The sequence below is a fragment of the Varanus komodoensis genome, unplaced genomic scaffold (genome assembly GCF_004798865.1).
Source record: "Varanus komodoensis strain SLA01 unplaced genomic scaffold, ASM479886v1 scaffold4, whole genome shotgun sequence".
In the NCBI taxonomy this organism is placed as follows: Eukaryota; Metazoa; Chordata; class Lepidosauria; order Squamata; family Varanidae; genus Varanus; species Varanus komodoensis.
The window spans coordinates 60,162,043-60,182,630 of NW_025335941.1; the positions used below are offsets into that span (position 1 = coordinate 60,162,043).

The following is a 20,588-nucleotide window of genomic DNA, read 5'->3' on the forward strand; positions in this document are numbered from 1 at the left end:
GCATCAACCCACCTCCCTTTCTTTCAAATGAGCCAGAGCTCCCAAAACCTTTGCCGATCTGCTTCCCATTGCTGAGGTTTGGGCAGCTGCCACCGCCACACCGAGAGTGTCTTTTCCCGGCATTGCAGCTTCTTTGTCCCTGTGTGTGCTCAAGCAAAAGACTTTGTGAGGTCCAGAGCTAGCCCTCTGCCCTGTGCCTACATGTGTGAGCGTGTGCATGTGCCAGGCCTGCAGAATCATGGTATGTAAATTTATTTAAATAGGGTAGGGGAAGGTGGGGGGCTAATCTGCTGCTGCTGCTTTCCCAACCTCTACCTCCCCTTTGCTCTAAATCTGACCTCTGCCAGAAATTGCTTTCTCTGTGTCGCAATATATTCTGGAGAGGTGGGTCGGGGGTTAATGGGATATGTAGACCAGTATTACCTGGGTCTACTAAGAAATGTGTCTCAATGAATCCCGTGGGACTTATTCCCCTGTAAGCATGTGTAGGACGGAAGCCCCAGGAAAGAGGGCAGGTGTATCTCTGTGTAGTGCCTTGTTGCGTGTAACTGGGTATCTGTCCAGGTGGGTGCCTTGTGGTTTGTGTGCTCATGAATGAGCTTCTGCGAATGCTTTTACAGTCTGATTTTCCTCCCCCCCTTCCTCTGCCAACACTCGACACTTAGAATCATAGGAGAGTAGAGTTGGGAGGGGCCATTAGGTCCAACCCGCTGCTGTTGCAGGACACCAAGTAACCCCACCCCATCCAGATGGCTGTCCAGATGCTTTCTGAATGTCTCCAGTGAGGGAAAGTCCACAAGTTCCCCAGGTAATCGGTTCCATCGCCATCCTGCTCTGGTGACATTCTTTCTGGTGTTTAGTCTAAATCTGGTTTCTTCTAACTTAAGTCTGCTACTCCGGGTGCTGCACTCTGGAACGGATGAGAAGAGATCCTGCCCTCCCTCTTTGTGGCCGCCTTTCAGGGACTTGCAGAGGGATGTCATTGTCCCCCTCAGTCTTCTCTTTCTGAGGCTGCACCTGCCCAGTTCTCTCAATCTTTCCTCACGGGGGCCTTGATTCATCCTTAACCGTTCCCGTTGCCTCCTCTGTGCAATGTAGGTTGCTGTTTGGAAGAAGACAAGTCTCCAAAGGAGTGCTTTTGCCGGGATTATTACTGCTACCATCAGTGTTGCAACAACACACAAAAGGCCTGATGAGGATTTTGGTTGCTCTGAGAACTTGTTCCCGCACTTCACTTGATGATGGCTCACACCAACGCTGAAAATTGTCTATGGTTGTTATCTATTCGGTTGGGTTGGGTTGCTTTTATTTACCTGTTTTTAGAGAAGGCAGTTTGTGTGTGTGTGTGTGTTGAGGGCAGACAGGAAATGTGGACTATTCCATTTGACCTAGAGAACGCCAAGCATCCGTCACATGACACTCTGAGCAACTTCTGCAGCTTGGCCTGCAGCAGCATGATCCGAGTCCAGTGATCCTTTCTCCAGGCTTCTCCTTAAACCGCTTTGGTGGCTTCGCTGTGAAATGCAGAAACAGGCAATCTGCACTATTAAACCATGCATGGACTGTGTATAATTTGGACAGCTTGGCTTCCAGGGAATTTATCACTGTGTGAGTTTTGACAGGAGAAGAGGGGAATCACTGGAAGGCAGGAAGCTGCCTTTTAGCCCAGCACTGTGATCACTGACAGGTAGCCATCCAGGGTTTCAGCAAGGAATTTTCCCAGGCGCCTCTGGAGGTGCAGCTTTGTCCTTCCATTATCCACAGCACACTGTTCTGAAAGTTTAATGCTCTCACATCAGGTCTGCCACTACCGAAAGCATGAAAACAGAATCATTGGCATACCTCCCCTCTCTGGATTTTAATTGAAAAATGGTGTATGGTATTTGCTACCGTCAGCTCATTTTCGCTGCACTTCTTTGTCTGGTTTATTTTCAAACAGCTTAAGGTGAAGGTGCTTTTTCATTTGTTTGCCATTGACATGTTCAGTTTTTGTATTGTTGTTGTGTCTTTGGAAGACCACGATAGTGAAAATCTGCTAAGAACCACAGTTAAAATAAAATAAAATAAGCATTGGGTTTTGAACTAGGAGTTCCTTTTCTTGACAACAGAAGGGGGAAAGGGAAGTGATATTTTCCTCCTGGAGATGGAGGCCCAGCTCAATGGCAGAACTTCGACATGTAGAGTGCTTGACACATGCAGTTAAAGGGCGAAGCAGCAGGCAGTGGAAAGAACAACTTCTTGGAGAACTGTCCAACTAGATGGGCCAGTGGGCTCCCCTGACATAAATCAGCTGCTGTGTTTTAATCTCCCAGAATGTTCCCCTTCCCCCAATCAGGACTTCATTCATTCTTCCTTTAGCAGGTTAGACATACATTGGAATCCAGCCTGCTTCTTTGCAAACCTGATCTTTCGCCCTCTTCTTTGGTTGCCTCTGTGTGGCCACCCTTAGGTCTTTCCCATCCCCCTTCCTCTGGAGGTGCAAGAGATTCAATCTAGGACATTATGCATGCAAAAGAAATGCTCCCGTACTGAGCTGTGACCACCCTGGGTTAGATGCACTGAGCAAGACCATCTAACCCAATAAACATTATTTTTGTAGAAGACGGAAGGCAGGTTTCTTTTTCAGTCCAGCTAACCTGAGACCCAGAATGGGAGAATCTGTGCCAGCAGGCCTATTTGGGGGAGGATGGAGGGTGAACAACATGTAACTTAATCTCAGCCAGACTGAGCCATTGTGGGCTGGAGAGCCAACGACACTGCGTGGAGGTTTACTCCTGGTCTTAGACATGGCAGCACTTCCCTTAAATGATTGTAGTCTGAGAGGCTTCCTTATCTGGGGCAGTCCAGGTAGCTCCAGTTTAGCAGCTTAGGGTTGCACGGCCATCACAGCCCTATCAAGGGATGAGTGAGCAAATGGCATTCAAGATTATCTCAAGATCATTCCCTGGACATTGCTCTCGAGTTCTCTTCTGCTCATTTCCTGTTTACATTGACAACCACTGTCCATTCCACATAAAAGAAAGAATCATGCAAACTGAGCAATGACTGAATGTGAAATTTGTGCAACTTTCCCCTGTTCAGTGTGCAAACATTCTAGATTCCCCCCATAGACTAAAGTGTGGCTCATTCAGTTTTGTGAGAAATTTGTGTACATTTAGGAACTTAATCAAACATGAGGACATTTATGCAATTTGTGAGTGTTTCTGATGTGCTCACGTTCATGTTTAAATTTGCAAACAGGATACACTTACCTGTTCTGAGAGCAAAACTAGCATTCTCATCCATCCCTAGACCTATGTGGAGAAGATAGACCTTGCCTCATTTTTCCATGGAGTGATGTTGTCCAGGCTGGACTATACTAATGCCATTCATGGGGCTGCCCTTGGAGGTAGTTCGGAAGGTTCAACTGGTATAGAAAGCCTGAGTGCTGGTGGGGATAGGGTGTTTCAGTCATACAACATCTTTACTGCATGAAAACTGGCACATTGCACTGATCGCTGGTATATTTTCCAAGCCCAATTTACACTGGTCTTTAAATCTGACCTAGCTTTGACATAAATGATTTGGGAGCACAGTCCCTGAAAGACTGCCTTCACCCAGATCAGCGCACAGTCCCTTTAAGATCAGCAAGGGAGGCCCTTCTTGTTTGCCCACCTGTGTGTGCAGGTTATTCACACACCTGCATGAGAGAGACCTTTTCCACTGTGGAATAAATTGACATCAGGTGCCTGCAGGCTCCATTCTGGAGCTTTCAAGGCATGAAAATATGCAGTTCCACTCTGGCCTCCTCCTGGTAGGTTTGCTATTGTTGCTGTTTTATCATTTTTAATACTGCATCAGCTTTTATTATACATTTAGCATTGTGCATCATGTTAGGAGGACTGCTGCCAATAAGTGTAATGCAGAAAAATCAACCAACCAGTACAGTGCTGGGGTAACCTTCCAGTGGGGTCTGTGTTCTTTACACTACATGTTTTTCCCCCGATTTATATCCTGCTTTTTTCCTACAAAGGGCTCAAGGCAGCTTACATCATTCTCCTCCTCCATCTTATCCCCACAACAACAACCCTGTGAGGTCGGTTGGGCTGAGAGTCTGTGACTGGCCCAAAGTCACCCAGTTGGCTCCATGGCTGAGCAGGGACTAGAACCCAGATCGCCTGAGTCCCAGTCCCACGCTCTTAACCACCACACCACACTGGCTCTCACTCTTTCGCAAAAGCTGCTTCTTCAAGCGGGCTCCACTTCCAGCCCTCTGCCTCAAAGGAGCACAATGCCCAAATTTTCTAATACATTGCCATTTTCTTGACTTTTTTGCAGCAAAGCCACACTCGGTGCCCGGCTCACAAGTGTTCTGTTGAATCACCTGGATGGATACCAGTGCAGCACATGGTAAGTCTGAGTTTTTAAATTTTTTTTAATTCTGTGAATGCAATCATTTCAGAGAATGCAGGTGATGTTTCTGTGTAAGAGGCAGACTTGGGAGTGGTATATGAGAAGGCCCAAAAGAAGGGTCCTTTAATCTCTTTCTGGAGCTTAGCTCTGACCATTTTGCTATAGTTGTGATTCTGTATCATTTTTTGGATGTGCACCATTTCCAGAACGAATGTGAATTGCTGGTGTAGAATTGCAAAGTCTTTCCAAAGTGTGTGACAGCTATTTTGTGGGTGATGTTAGAAGAGAAATACACAAGTTTTCTGCTGTTGCAGTTCTCACTTTCTCTACTCTGAATTAGATAAAATTTCCCACATTTTAAACAGTTCAATTCCAACCAAAACCTTCTACAGGTGCAGTTTTATGTCCCAGTGAATGAAGTGTGAATTTCTGATGCACAGAATTGGACTGCAGAAGTCTTAAAATTAATATTACCATTTTCACACTGTGCAACCCAACTTAAAATGTGGTCAAGCTAGTGGATATTTGAATTTTGCTACTCTGCATTAAGTGTAAATATTCAAGCCTTGTGTTTGAAGCTGGGATGTTGTAAAATTTCAAATTTGGATGGATATAGATGTCTGAACTGTTCCTGTGATTGGACTGTTCTTTAGAACGTTGTCTGGGGTAAAGAAAAATAGGGGCTTTGGAAACGTCTCTCACCCCTCATGTTGAAGTTTGGGACTAATTGAAAAAATGCCAGTGGCCAAAAAGCACTGGCTTCTGTATGTGTTTCATGTGATCGATGTGGCTGGCTGGGGAATGTTGGATATTTTCTGGTTGTATATGCATAGGATTGCATACATGCTGCATCAAAAGTGGGCAGGGTTTTGGACTGTGGTTTTTTCGGAGTATATACATGGATGCTATCTATACACAGAGGTGAAGAGTCTTTTACGTGCTGTGAAAGTCACATGAAGTGCTTACACTGGTACATATTTGAGCCTCTACCAACAAGTTATTAAGGCCAATGAGATGCTTACAGAGGGACATTTAAATTAGCCATCTGCTGCGCAGAGATGGGTGGAATGAGATTGTAAATGGCAAATACAAGCTGGCCAGATGCTAAAGGGTGTGATTCTGGGCCGGTTACTTGGAACGAGCTATCAGACATAGTTGCTTGCAAAATGGTTGAAAAGTTTCACTTCTTGATGGATTATGGTAGCTAATATGCTTGTTTTTTGCCTCATCTACATTTTGGGATAGAAAAATCCTGTTGGAGTTGTTGGTTGTTTTTGCTTTGTGTTTTCCTTTCATACCTGTTGTGAGTTCAGGATTTTTTAAACGGCTGACATAAGAGATTATATGCATATGAAGGATCAAAAAGTAGTGAGACTCAAGGATGTTTTGGCCAAGTTTGCTTTAACTGGAGAATTATATAGCGAAGGTGAAGTTTTCTCCCCATTACAAGCAATGGAATGTGTGATATGTTTTAATCTCGGGCATTATGTTTACATGTTATAGATCAAAGTTGTCTAAATGCTGATTTTTAAAATGGCAAACTCAAAACTGTTGCATTTACACTGTTTTTGACTGATATTTCTTGTTTGTCTCATTCATTGAAACCAACACCATTCAGTTTGGGTTGGGAAAGAATTCCCAGCTCCTCACAGGTTAGATTAGATAACACGCTTGCTTTGTATAGGCTAGCTAGAATTTCTCAGAGCGCTTTCTTCACTATTTCTTTTATATGCAGCATGTTTTGGTTTAGGATGTGCTCCCTGATTGTCATTCAGGGATGGTAATGGATGGGCATAAAGGTATTCATTGTGTATTTATAGTAGCCACAATTCATCCCTGTGCTGACAGTGTCTTGCCAGGAAGGATCCACCTAGGGAGTAAATTAGTCCTGTGACTTTATCTCTTGCTGCTTGGCACATTAACACCTGTGTGCCAGACCTTTGCATGGAATAAGATCCTTGGGCACCTCCATGTTCCTTTCCAGCGCTCTCCTCCTCCTCCTCGGAGCAGGTCCACCTGTCGCTAACATTACCCAAGAGAGTCCAGAAAGAGATGAATCTGCCCTATAGAGCTTGAACTAGAGCCTACCTTTAATATGTCTTTTTAAGGTTTGGGTTGATTAGATTTAAGTGGGTTTATATTTATTGTGTAGAATGGATGCTGTGCTCCACTTGGTTTTATTGCAAGACTGTTCTGAGACCATTTGGTAGTGGATGGTATACAAAAGTTTTAAATACATACACAATAACAATTTATTTTTGTGTGTGTGCTGCAGAAGTTGGATTTTGGGGTCTGGAGTCATGCACAGTGTGATGTCGTGTGCACGATGTGTTCCCTTTCTGATTGGTTGTTCCCATGAGGCTTGTTTGCATAATAATGTCATGGGATGCTTAAGAGGGGCTTGCAGTATTTTCCTCTTTAGAAGTGGAGCTGTGCTGGTCATGGCAGCTTTGAGGGGGGAAGCCAAGGGAATGGGTTCCAGCCAGTCTTTCGGGTGCTTCAGCCACAGGACCAATGAAAATTGAGGGGGTGTATGAATACCTGTGCACTACTTTCCAAGACATATTCCAAAGTTCACAACAATTCTGACCTTAATGGGAATGTCAGGGCATCAGTCCAGGCTTGCTGTGAAGGTGAAGATTATGACTGGATAGATTTTGTCCAACAGGCCAATTACAGAATTCAAGGCAATCAGTACTTAAGTTCCATCAGCATCATTCCCTGGGTTGTGCATAATGTTTGAGTCCCTAACAGGGTGCTCGTGGGCCCAAAGGTGTTAGCAGGTCTCTGCTGGAACCCACAAGCCTCCTAGCCTGAAGGCTTTAGAATTTCTAAAATGTGGATTTTTAAAATTAAAGCTATTTTGATTGGAAGATTTGCATGCTGCAATTGGAAGCACTGCTCTCTGGCAACCTCCTTCTTTCTGGGAATGTCTCCTGGCCCCTTACAAACATTACGGGAATTCTTGGGAAGTGAGATGGCAGGATGCCACAGCCAAATGATTTGCTTGAGGAGTACCCAGTCTACCAAAGAAGCAGGAAAGGTCAGCCGGGCTGGAGGCAGTGGGGAGCATCCATGGGTGCATGGGTAGGGCTAATGGGAAATGGGCCCAGAGTCTCCGGTTTCTCCGGGTGTGTTTTATCTGGCTCAGTTGAGGGCAAGTGTTAACGCTTTTCTGGGCATAATTGCTTTGTGTTATGTGAAATGAGTATTTTGTTGGGCTGTTTCCCTTTTCTCTGTGGGCAAAATGGTAAGCAAAGGTTTGCTTACATGCTGATTAAAATTGTATGCAATCATCGCAGGAGAGATGGAGTTGCTTTCTTGGGGGCTGAATTTGGCCCATGGGCTGCTGGCTGAGCAGTGTTACCTCCTCTCCTAACTCCTCAGTATGTACAGATTTTATTCTGTGCATCTGGGAAGAGGCGTCTCTGGTTTTTCCTTTAATGCATCTTTCTAACTCTCTCTAATCTACAGAAGTCATGAAAACATGGGGTAGGCAGGACGTTGGAAACCCCTCTAATAAGGAATCTTTGCTTATGTTCCTGGGATCAGAGCTCTTCCCCAAGCTGGGTCAGAACTTTTGGGTTTCCTAGCTCCTTTCCCCCAAAGGCTTTGGAATGCTTTACTGGACTTGCTCACTCATCTGTGTGAATACTTGTTGCCCACGACCTGGACAAAGAATATATTTAACTAACAAAGCAGTGTCTGCTCATGAGCATTCTGTGTTGGAGATGTTACCGGGACTGCAAGGTCTGAGACACTCACAATGAGCTAGTGAGATTTGTATTCCTGACAGAGGAAATACAAATCTCGGCCACATGCGACTCGCGAGTGCCAATATTTCACACACTGAGTGTTCCACCACACTCTACTCACAACCAGCACTAGCTTCTCTACGGCTGAAGGAATGTGCTCTGCCCAGCTCAACAGGCCCTTGCAGCCGTGCCACGCACGGGGAAAAGCCTGCTTGTCCCATGAGAGCGAAATCCAAGGCATTTTCCTGGCACTGGTCAGGTTTGCAAGAAGCAACGGCAGGAAAAAGCATTGTGTGCTGTTCACACTGGTGTTACTCAAGCACCAGCCTGTGAGTCCCTCGGGCTGACCGTGTCTTCGCCCCAGAGCACCCTTGGCTGTGTATGCTGCTTGCCACAGTCGCTCTTCGAAACGGCACACCTTCAGCGGACTGTAACCAAGTTAGTGCCACGGTTTGGTGCACTTCTATGTTGGCTGTGATCCAGGGGGCTATGGAGACTCCTGAAAGTGTGTGGTGGGCGTAGGTTGTTGGTGGCAGCATTGGCCTGTTGGCACAGCACGTTTCCCAAGTGCTTTATCTCAAAGAACATTGTTACAGCAACCCGTTAAGGTAGGCCAGGATAGTTATCCCCATGTCATGGATTGGAGTAAGAGGCTTTCAGATAGTGTGTTGTCTAATACATGCCCAGGGGATGAATGACTGAGGTTAGATGATCAAACCATTGGAAAGCACCCTTCTGGAGTACAGTGGCATGGTGAAGAAGTCTCACTGGGCCGAATCTCTGGCAGGCCACCTGCCCCATGACGCTCGGCAGCTGCTGAAATCAAGGTCCAGAGCCCCCAAAGACCTTCACTGCATCTGATCCCACTGGGTTTTTTTTGGGGAGGGGCTGGTTGCCTGCATGCATTTACCTCCTTGAATATTTCTCCACGGACTGAAACCAATGCCCTCTTCCCTAGGCATGCATCTCTCTCTGACAAACAGCAGTGTCCTTATGAGTCTCCTTTAAAGAAACACCCACACATGAGAATGAAAATCTTTGCTTTTTTTTTTTTTTTTTTGTCCTATGGTGTGCTGAGCTGCAAATCCTTTCAAACCCGGCACTGCTCTTGCATTAGAATGAAGGAGAAGGGAAAAAAGAATGGAGGATGAGGAAAGTGGGGATGGAGGTCCGAGCTTTGCATCCATTTTATCCAGTGCCTAAGTCTCGGCTGTACCTGTGGTTTTGGGAGGTCATTTCCCAAGCATCCCCTTTGGTTCTGCTAGCCCTTTGCTTCTGTCCTGCACCTGGCAGCAGCCCAGCCACACAAGTGTCAGCTTCCCCAGCAGCCTGTGATCTGACATCCAGTTTCCCTGCATTTGCTCATTGTCGGGGCTACCGAGACCTTTGATTTTATTACGTCTTTCGCCATCGCAGGGACTGGCCGTTGCAGGAGCAGCTTTCCTTCTGTGCAATGTCCTTATTTAAACTCATTCGGAAACATGGAAATCTTCACTCAGATTAATCGCCAAAGGAGGGAGCTCTGTCTGCAGACAATGGTGTTTGTAGCACTTGGGTTATGAAATACTCCCAAAGAAGGTCTCTGTGCAGGGCGAGCGCTAACTGTGACAGCTTGGATTATTTTGGGGTAGGCGTTATTATGTAATAAACAGGATTATTTCCTGTGAAGTGTGTTGTCTGCGAGGCACTAGAAAATACATGGAGCCTTGGAAATCAAGGTGCAAGAGATGCTCACAATCTTACTCCTCTGGCTGTGCAGAGATTTCTTCCAACTGTTTCCAGGTGATGCAGCACAGTGATTCCCTGGGTCTGATCACCTGCACCCTAAACAATTTAGGCAGAGGAGGGCATATCATTGCTGTTACAAATGCTGCTAGTCCACATGGATGACAGCACCCATGGAGGTGGAGGAAGGCCATTATTGTCCCCAGCAGTGCCAGTAGTACAGAAGCCATGACGATCAGACGGGTCTCTGTTCTATTATTCTCATGTTGCTCATCCACGATCAAACTCTGCAAAGCAGTTGACATTTGGTCAAGACTGTTTCAAGGTTAAAGGGGTGCCTTCCTTGCAGTTGCATGATCCCTCGAGAAGCAAGCCCACTTTCCAAGTGTCAGGAAAGAGCCTGGAAATTGATGATGGTGATGATGCAGTGGCATCCAGAATTGCATTGTTGGCAGCCCTCCAGTCTTGCCCTGCTGTGGAATAGAGCCCCGTGAACACTTTTCCAAAAGGAATATGGCCCCAGGTTAGCACCCTTCTGCAATCAGGGTGCCCTACAAGCTGTCTGTACCAGCTCTTTGAAGTCCAGCCATTTGCTTTTGGAAAGAGGAGTGTGCATATGCCAGTGCAGACCAAGGATGTGCAACGCTGGAGGATTCATTCTGTTTGGGTTTGCTGGACTGCCAACACGTTTCTGACTGCCAGCAGGCGAAAGCGGGCTGAGTTGGGGGTTTGCTCTGTGCGTCTGCAAAGCAGCTTGAATTTGCACAAATCTGGAACAGAGCTGCCTAGCGCTAGCACAATTTGTGCAAATCGGGGCTGACGTCTTAGATCTGAGTGGATGTTGTTGCAGCTTTTTAACATGGTCCCCTGCCCTTGCCCACAGATGTTGGCCGCCTCAGATCTTCTGGCAGATCTGTGCAGATTTCAGGCCTCCACTCCACAATTTCCCTAGTTAACATAATTTGTGCACATTTGCATGAGCAGAGGCCTAAATTCCATATGAACTTCAGCACTTAAAATATGCAAATTGTTTTAAAAATAGGTTGCAAACACATGCAATGGCTCAGTTGTGTCTGAGGCACTAGTGCAGGGTGGGGAACACAAATCTGCAGGTTTAAGTCAAGAATCTGCCTGGTTTCCATCCCCGAATCTGCTTGCTCACACAAACGGCAAATCCTCATGGCGCAAATTCTCCTATGGCTTCTATGCAGTTGTAGATTTGCCGTTACCTAGGAATGTTCCTTGCAGTGGCTGAACATTATAAAAAGGAGCACAGGATGTCTGAATTTCCTTCCATTGACTTTGCCCAGCAGGAAGCACTCATCAGAAGCTAACCCACAAAGGCAAAAGATGTGAGCTGAAACCAAGGAATATTCCTTGCATGACGGTCACTGTGAATTGCAGCCTTCAGCGTGGCTTCTGTCTGCTGGCACCGTTTGTAAAAGCACAGACCTTAATGTGCGGTTGAATTGCAAGCTTGCACGTTTCGAGCTTCTTGGCAAGCAGCTCTGCATCTTTGGAAGTTCCAGTGATTTAACAATTTAATGAAAAAATGGTACATTACACAGCACTGGAGCTACAACACGTTGATACGCCAACCCGAGCCCCGAGGGAGCGCGGGGTTAACAACGCTTGGAGGAAATGGGGACGCAAATGGTTTAATGGTCGGTGTGGGTTGCAGGCCAGAACAAGAAGGTACAGCGAGGCCACCATGGAAAGCAGCGGGACAAGATGTGCATCTCCACGGCAGCATACAGAGTTCAAGTAAAGGTGTGCCCACTGTCCATTCCCTGATGGAATTGGTGGGATTTGGGAATAAATTATTGGGGAGCAGCCAGATTGGCCTACTTTAGTTCCAGTCTGATCCTAGAGTACTTTAATATCTTACAAAGTAGAAAGAGTGTGTGTGTGTGATTCTTCTCTTTTTCTACTTTAGCTTCACAACGACCCTGTGAGGTGGGTCAGGCTGAGACTGTGTCTGGTCCAAAGACACTCAGTGAGTTCCATGGCTGAGTGCAGACCAATGCAGTGGTTTCCTTTATGGAACGGATGCATTTCATATTTGGTCTTTTCCTCCTCCTGCCTTCGACTTTCCCTAGCAAGATTGTGTTCCCCAGCGAGTCCTGCTTCCTCAGGATGTGCCCAAAGTGGGACAGTCTGGTTTGCCATTTTTGCTTCCAGGGAAAGTTCCGGCTTGACTTAATCTAGGACCCCCTTACTCCCCTTTCTGTCAGCCCAGGGTATTCGCAGCGTGTAAACCCTACACGCTGCCATAAACCTGGAGCTTTCACCAGCTGCTTTCCTTTGAGGCTGCAACCTGACACATACATACCTGGGAATAAGTTACAGGGGTACCTTTGTGCCTTGCATCTGAGTAATCACACACAGCATCAGGCAGCTATTAATGGTTAATGAGGATTTCTCTGCCCTGTTTTCCTTGGAGGCAGCCTTTCATTTCAATTCTTCATGTTGTCATCTTCTCAAACTCCTGCATCTTTCTGTTACTACTGAGACACCATGGTGTTATGGCTCTCGGTCATGCACCAGCTGCCTCTTTTTCTTTCAGTCTGTAGGATGACAGCCCTCTCTCTTAGGATGTGTCGGTGTTTGGTTCCCCACCAAGAGTCAGCTGTGTAACAAATGACTTATTTAGAGCCATTGTGTGGTTGTTTTCAGGGCCAAAATCAGAAGTGGTACCGGTCGCTGACTTCTGTGCAGTACTAACCAGAGTTAGCTGGTACCGTTGCCTGTGAAAGAGCTTCCACTGGTACCATTTTCAACTACCGCAGCCGCCCTTGAACTGTCCTTTGGCACCTTCTCTGCCCCCATCACCAACAGAGATACCCATTCTCCTCGGCTGAAGAATCCACTCTTCAGGAGTAGAGGTTACATCTCAGTCTGGTCTAAGCTAGTCTCAGCTTTGACCATCCATCCTAGGTGTCCCTCCTAAAAGACTAGTCTGGAGAGTTTTGTCTCCTGGAGGTGTTGCTCTGGGTTTCTCAACCCCCATCTCCATGTTAAGGTGTGCATCCAAGAGGAGGAAAGCGTGTTTGCAAAATTCCAAGTGTGCCAACTGATCCTGCTGTCCTGGCTTGAAAACTGAGAGCGAAGCTTTCCAAGCTTAGGGTTCAGTTTGTACTGAGGCTTGGGAAAAGGCCAAAGAGATTAAGTCAAAGTCTTAATGGAAAGAAATGGTTTCTGAGCTGTGGTTTGAGAGAAGATGGTGCTAGCGACTGTGTAGATGGTCCAAGGGGGAGTTCCAGACTTAATGGAGAACAGCAGAGCTATAAAAAGGTATTTCTAAAAATAAACCTTGTGCTGAATATATTAGATAACTGAAGCCCAGACTCTTTAAAAAATAGTTTAGTATAAAGATCAGGAGAACTTCACACTGGTTTTCATGTTCCTGGCCAATTGTAAATGCATAATATTTGGCGCCTGGGTTCTGTCATCTTTTGGATTTCATTCTTTGGTCTGACTCCTTTGCTGGGACCAGAGGAGAAGACCTGTGGGGAAGCTGGAAAACCGCTCCTTTTTTATGAGTAGGGCTAATGCATCACAGCTGTCTCAACATTTCCAAGAACACACCGATAATTCCGGCCTGCTAGTTCTTGTAGCAGTTCTCTCAATAGGTAAAAGCAAGGAATGAACTTTCAGTTTTGATATAGAAGACTCAGAATTCTTCTGAGTTTAAGAGCCAAACTGGACCCTAAATTCAAAGCTGCCAGAGAAAATCAGAACATCATGGAGTTTCCAAGTCTGGGCTTGGAAATACCAATCTCGGGAGTCTGAAATACTTGAGTTGAGGGAAAGGTGAGTGTCAGGCCTGCCAAATTCTTTTCCTGCCTGGCTTGCAGTCTTTAAAAAATCCCACTCATTTGTCTCTCCCCAGCTCCTAGGCCACCCATGGCGATCCCAATAGCTCTTGCGAAAATCATAGTTATCAGCTCTTCTTGCTCCTGGCTCACTGCAATAGGGCACACCTGTTACTTTGCTTCCGATCAGTTTCCCCATCTGAGTTTTTGCTTTTTGGTTAAAATATCAACATAGAAGTTACACATTTTATGTGCAGATTTTATGCATAAACCCTATTCTATGCATTTTACATTAAGTTTTATGCACAAATTTCCCTCAATATATGCAATTCTGCATGCATTCTTTGAGCTGAGAACTGGATTACAGTTTGGAAAAATGCATTTTCTGAAGGATGCTCAAATGTTCGGATGCCCAGGAGGTTCAGATGTTCAAATTAGCCTAGCAACTGCAAAATTGCTTCATTTAAAAATGCAGGCTGACAGAAATTCTCCTCTATCCTTATTTTGAACACCGGAATAATTAAAATGTAATATATTTTGAGCATCTAAAGATTAACCATCAAGAGCCTAGGAAAGCGACATGGCATATGGGAAGTGCAGCAAAATTAGAGGGGCAGCAGTTATAGAAACTGCATTATTTGCTTCTTTAGGGTGCATCCTGGTTGATTGGGAACCCTTGATGAGCCCCAGAACTTCCAAACTCAGAGGCCTATGGGCAGCCAGTGTGGTCCCTCCCTCCCTCCCTCCCTCCCTGCCCACTCCTCGGCTCTGCAGTTCACCTAGCTGCCCAGCTTGGCCACGGAGTTGTGGCTTCTTGGTGGGACAGGGAAGGAAGGCCACCACCAGGGTATCTCATGTTTCAGCAGCCCCCCTCCCCTCCTCCATCTCAACGATCCATTTCTGGAGACTGGAGAAGCACCTGGGCCCAGCACAGTCGTGGGTACAGGAAGCAGGATCGGGGCACAGATACCCAGCTCCAAGGTCAGTGCTCTGCTTCTGACTTCACGTCTGAGAATCCGAAGTATCCTTTGTCCTCCTCCCTCAGACAGGGTCACTCCCTTATTGCTCTAATTTCCAACCCACCTTTCCACCAGGAAATGGCGCTCTGTGTGGCAAAGGCCAAGGAGCAGCCTTTGCACCTCCAAGCGGTGTGCCGTGCCGTGCCGTGCCGTCCACGTGTGCTGAACGAATGCATCTTCCACAACCACAAACTCTCCTTCCTGCAGGGGGACATCCTTGGGGGAAGAGTTTATACGCTCATCCTCCAAGGAATGGGGCCTTCTAAGGGACCGCTTCCCTTTTCATCCGAATGATGCCCTCCTTCCTAAGAGCCCCATTCTCTGTAGCAGCAGAGAAACCATCATCCGGGGTGGAGACACTGTTCCGGGGTCCCTGAAGGTCTTCCCAACCTACCCCTCTGCTTCCCTTAGCTCCAGCTCAGCAACTGTGGCTCCAAGGGAGCAGGCAGGTTCCCTGAGGACTAGGAGTTCATTACACGGAGTGCACACTCATGACTCTGGTCCACCTGGCCGATAATGAAAATGTGGCATGCAATACAGTGGACGGGGTGCTCCCCCCCCCACCCAGCCACTGGCTTCTACCTTCAGCACATCTAAAAAAATTCTGCTCTCCGGTTTGTGTGCCTGAAAAACTAAATTGCTCACTAGGAGAAGGTGGGGGAGTTATTTATAGTTTGAATATTTATAGTTATCTATTTATATGTGTGCACCGCGAGAAGGGAAGGAAGAATCTTGCAGCTTGGCCTCCTCACCCTGTTGCTAAACTCACACCAGGGCTTAAGTGGCTTGGGGCGTGCCCTTCTTGTCATGGGGGCTTCTCGCACTCGGAGGGAGCCGTGGTTGGGGCAAGCAAGACACAGGAAAGGCTTCCTCCATGATGGACATCCGTAAAGTATTGTGCGGTTCAAGCACGGTTTTGAGTTATTCCCCCTCCATGTCCCATCCTACCTTGTTAGTTCCCTGCAATCTTCTGGGCAGTCATTTCGGAGAGTGTTTAGTGGGGAGGAAGGGGTGGGAATCTTTCTCTCTGTAAATATCTGTAAGGGCACAATTCTATGCATACTTAGAGGGGAAAAAACTCCCACAATTCCCAGCATTTTCCTGCCTGCTGCACCAAATGGGAAATGCTAGAAGTCATATGAACACCGCCCCCCCCCCCCGGTCTAACCATACATAGGGTTGTGCCTTCATTTAACGCATTTTAGGATTCATAGAATAGTAGACCCGATGGCCCTCATGGCCCCTTCCAACTCTAACTCCCTGCTGTTGCAGGACACCAAGTCACACCATCCCGCTCAGGTGGCTCTCCAGTTTCTTTTTGAGTGTCAAGTGTAGGAGAGCCCCCCGCCTCTCCAGGCAGCTGGTCCCACTGTTGTATTGCTCTGACTGAGGAAGCTTTTCCTGATGTCCAGCCTGAATTTGGGATTCAAACCAATGTGGGTTCATGCTTTCACACAGCAGAAGAAAACCATGTCAAAGTGAGAGAGGACTACAATTACAATTCATTTTTTTAAAAAAAGAGTAACTTGGTAGCTTTTGCAGTTTCGGGGAATATAGCAGTGCAGTAGTCAGTCCTGGAGGTTTCCAAGGCATGGGTGTATTCTGGGTGATGCATGACAAGATGAAAAACAAGGCAGCATTTTAGATCTTCCAGAAAAAGAGTATTTGCATATGCAGATCCGCCGCCTGCCTGACCTTTCAAGGCTCACTAAGGGTGATAACGAACATGTAAAACTAGCAAGCGGAAATGCAATAAGTAAAATTTGACACATATTAAGCTCCATTTCTATCCAGGTCAGCACTGCCTCATATTCTACTAAAAGCTTTGCCAGTGGAAAAGTTTTGAAGGTTTTTTTTTAAATGCTTTACCAAGCCTCTAAACTTGGAAAGACCCAAGGTTCAGTTACACACAAGCCATACATTTCTAAAAGGCATCTCTGTAGTTGGAGTCAAGCCTTTTGATCAATCCTTGCTGATTTCAGTATGGACACATGTAAGGAATCCTCCTGAATCAGAGGTACGGTTCTGTATTAGGACCAGTACTTTTCACTCTATTCACTGCTTACTCCTAATTCCGGATCTTCAATGAAGTGGCCGGGTTTGCTGATGGTACCAAGCTATTTAGGGTGGCTAAAGCCTAAAGAGATTTTGAGGCGCTCCAAAGGGATCTCTCCACGTTGGGAGAAGGGGCATCAAAATGGCAAACTGGGCAGGTGCAGGTTAGGGCAAGGAGTCCCAACTTCAAGTAAAGGCTGGTAGGATTTGTGCTAGTGGTAACAGACCAAGAAAGGGGCAGGGATCTTGGGGTTTTGGTGGACAACGCGGTGAAAGTGTCACCCCAGCGAGCAGCTCTTGTGGCAAAGGCCAACTCTGTGTTAGGCATTATCAGACAACCACCAAGATTGTATTCCCCTTCTACCGTTTTTGTTGCTGTAACCCCACTTAGAATATTGTGTGTGGCAGCTACAGCTGAAAGAAGGATATTGATGAGTTGGACATGTTCAGAGAAAAGCGACAGAAATGCACAAGGGGCTGTAACTGACGAACAGTTACAAGAATTGGGATTGTTTAGCTTAGAAAAGGGGGTGTAAGGGGAGACATGACAGAGGTGCTTAAAATGGTGCGTGGTATGGAGAGAGAGATGTCATGCCACGAAGCTGATTCGTAGGAGATTCAGGGCAGACGAAAGGAAGCGCTTCTTCACACGGTACACTGCTAAACTGTGGAATTCACTGCCAGAGGAAGTAGTGTTGGCTATCAGTTTGGTTGGCTCTGAAATCCTTGCAGGGGAACATTATCAGTTGCAATTTTTCTTGGGGAGCCCTACATCTCTGGGAGGCCCCCCCGCCCCACCATCCTGCTATCCAGGGGCACTTGCTGAAATAAAGGTATGGAGATTCCCTGATTATCTTGCCCTTGTATCTGATCCACCTGGATTGGCAGGTATCTTGCCCTCAGGAGCATAACCTTGTGCCTTGCATTTTATTCATTTATCTAAAACTTTTCTTATTTATTTAAACCTTCTCTATACTGTCCCATACTTAGACGTCTCTGGATGGTTTACAACAATCTTCGTGGCTGAGGATCTTCCCCCACCCCCGAAATCAGATGCTTGCCTTTCCTTGTCCAAGTTCATCTTTTTTGCAGATAGGAGTGCCCTTAGGAGGCAGGAACTTGTAAGCACACACACAACCATATGTTAATGACGATATGCAAATGTGTACTTTTTGTTTTAGTATTATGGGTGTGAACCTCAAATCTTCTTAACCAAGGGATGTTTACTTCTGTTGCTGATTATATCTAGCCTACCATGTTTCGTAACAGTGGAAACACTTCATTACGGACTAGGAGGTTCATGAAGTCGCCGTCTGTGCATATGGCAACACACCCGATTATTGCAGATGGAAGGAAGCACACAAACCCTTCTGAGTCTTTCCTACACTTTCTCCATTTAGCCCTTCCCCTCTCCACTTCCGCATATAAAAGAATTAAAACACCAGTGTGTGACAGACTGTCTCCACCCCAGCCACAAAGCAATCCAGACCAGAAGTTAATGGAAGATTAGGCTGTGATCCAGGAGAGAGGTCTATTTATAAGGCTTCAGATCATGTCATGCCATGAAGTGATTTAATGAGATGTGACATGGTGAGAATGTAATGCTAAAAAGTCTTGACCGAAGTAAGCACTTAAGGTTTGTTTTGTTTTTGGTTTGTTTTGCAAATAAGATTGAGGCAAGCAAATGTAACATTTGGAAAAAGGTTTGCACTGAAATAGCAAATGCCCCCCTGCACTGGTGTGGGAAACCAGGTGCCATTTATTTTTTGGCATGTTTTTATACTCCTCCAAAAATTCTGACTGCTGTTCAATGTAGAACAAAAACAAGAAAAACACACGTTGGTGAGGTTCTCCTCTTCGCTTTTTTAGATTAGGTTCTTTGATAGCACTGGTTGTTAGCTCCTTTGAAAAGCATCTCCAGCTTGACCCCTATGCCAAAGCAGAACAGAAAACAAGCAGTTTGCTTTCCTTAGTGAAGAAAGCCGTTATGCTTTTAATGAGGCAAATAAGAGCTTCACACAGGCAAAATGGCAGGCGGGCAAAAAGTTTGCTCCTGCTGACTGGCGCCATGGGACCAGCCAGAACACAGACTATTCCCAGTGACAGAGTTCCACCCTTAAAGGTGACCTAAAACATTCCAAACAGATAGTGGGTTTCTTTAAAATTCTTTCTTTTCTTTTTTTTAAAGGTGTAGGAGACCGAAGGTCTCAGTTTGGCCTCAGGATTATTATCAATTTCTCCGAGGAAAGTCCAGTTTCTTCTCCAATGGGTTGGGTATGAGGGCATTTCGAGCTTCTCCCCCACAGGCCCCAGACCCGGTTGCCAGGTCTCTGGTGAGCTTTCCTGGAGGAAGCAGCAGTAGTGGAATGATATATTTCATAGAGTCATAGAATAGTAGAGTCTGAGTAAGGCCATTGGGTCCAACCTCCTGCTCAGTGTGGCCTCCCAAGTTCAAGCATCCCTAATCGATGGCTGTCCAGCTGCATCTTGAATGCCTCCAGGGTGGGAGCGCCCATGACCTCCTTAGGTAAAGGGAGAATGTCCACAAGGCGAGTCCCAAAATTTAGCCAGCAGTCTTGATCCATCTCAGCAAGATGTTCAATTTGTTGAGATGGATCTGCGGTTTTCATCTCTATGAGGAGCCTAACTTTTGTTAAGCTTCTGGGTCTTGACTGCCCAGTCAAGACCTAAATACATTAAATTGTAATAGGAACATTTCCACCCACTACTGTGAAGACGTCAGTGAAGTTCAGCAGGAACAGGATGGACCAGGGCTAAGGGTGGCTTTGTGGCTTCCGCATTTTGGTAATATCTTGTAATATCTGGAAAACTTCTGAATGAGCCAGGAGCCGTTGCTGGTATGTGTGTGGAGCTCCTATAAATACCCAGCTCTTGAAGCTGAGCAGATAGGCTGACTCAGTAGGCGTTCTGTGAAATCTCCAATAGAAATTCCAGCCCTTTGAGGCATTTATCATTGTTCTTCAACATCCAAGTATGTGTTTAGAAATTACTTTTGTTAACAAATAAATGACAAAGAGCACAAACCGACTGAGCACGTTAATACATTTTCGCAGTGACAGGTATATAAAAGTCCTCTCAAGTGTGAACCGAAGTCATAATTGCATTGGGCGATTGAAGTATTTTGCCTCTTAAAGTAGAAAAAGGCAAATTCAGCATGAGGAATCCTTCTTTGGATCTACCACAAGGGGTGGCCAAGCATTTGAAGGAAGATGGTTGATGAAATAAGTAAGTTGCACAGAGGTGTCCTGGAATTACTGCACAACCTCAGCCTGAGGTGTCCCCCCTGGCAAGGGGGGTGTGAAACCAAGCAACCTTTCTTCCTTCCTTTTCCCCACAAGCAAAATTCACCTGCTGCCAACATTACTCTCTTTCTGGCACCAGGAGAAAACATTTCTCTTTTCTAGGCATTTTAACAATTTTAACAACTAAATTTAATGTTTGCAATAATTAAACATCTTAAGGTTGTCCCCCTAAGTGTTATAATCGACCCAGAGACTTCACTTGGAGTAGGGGGCAGCATGCAAATGTAAAAGTGAATGAAAACCATTTATGCCTGACCCACCACCTCCCAAAACTGGAAAATGTCTGGAGACCAGTGTTTATGTAGCACTGGAGTGATATGTTCCAAACAGCCAGCTCTGGTGAGCAATTTCATTGTGTTAACTGAAATTACTAGAGCATCTTCAGAGATAGCCCTGTGTAGAACATGTCAGCTGGGTTTGTGTGTCGTGTGAAGCCATGGAGTCCTTTTACTCTGCCTGAGAATATAGAGAAGCTTTGCCAATCGGAGCAGCTATAGTGCTGCA

General features: G+C 46.0%; 1 protein-coding gene across 5 annotated transcripts in view; it reads left to right on the plus strand.

Annotated features, from left to right (window-relative positions):
* DLG2 (discs large MAGUK scaffold protein 2) overlaps positions 1 to 20,588 on the plus strand; it is a 959,957-nt gene that overhangs the window by 175,421 nt on the left and 763,948 nt on the right. For all 5 annotated transcript variants that reach the window (XM_044442340.1, XM_044442334.1, XM_044442335.1 and 2 more), the window contains one exon: positions 4,318 to 4,389. In XM_044442340.1, the coding sequence (XP_044298275.1) occupies positions 4,318 to 4,389 (72 nt within the window). The remainder of the gene's footprint in view (positions 1 to 4,317; positions 4,390 to 20,588) is intronic.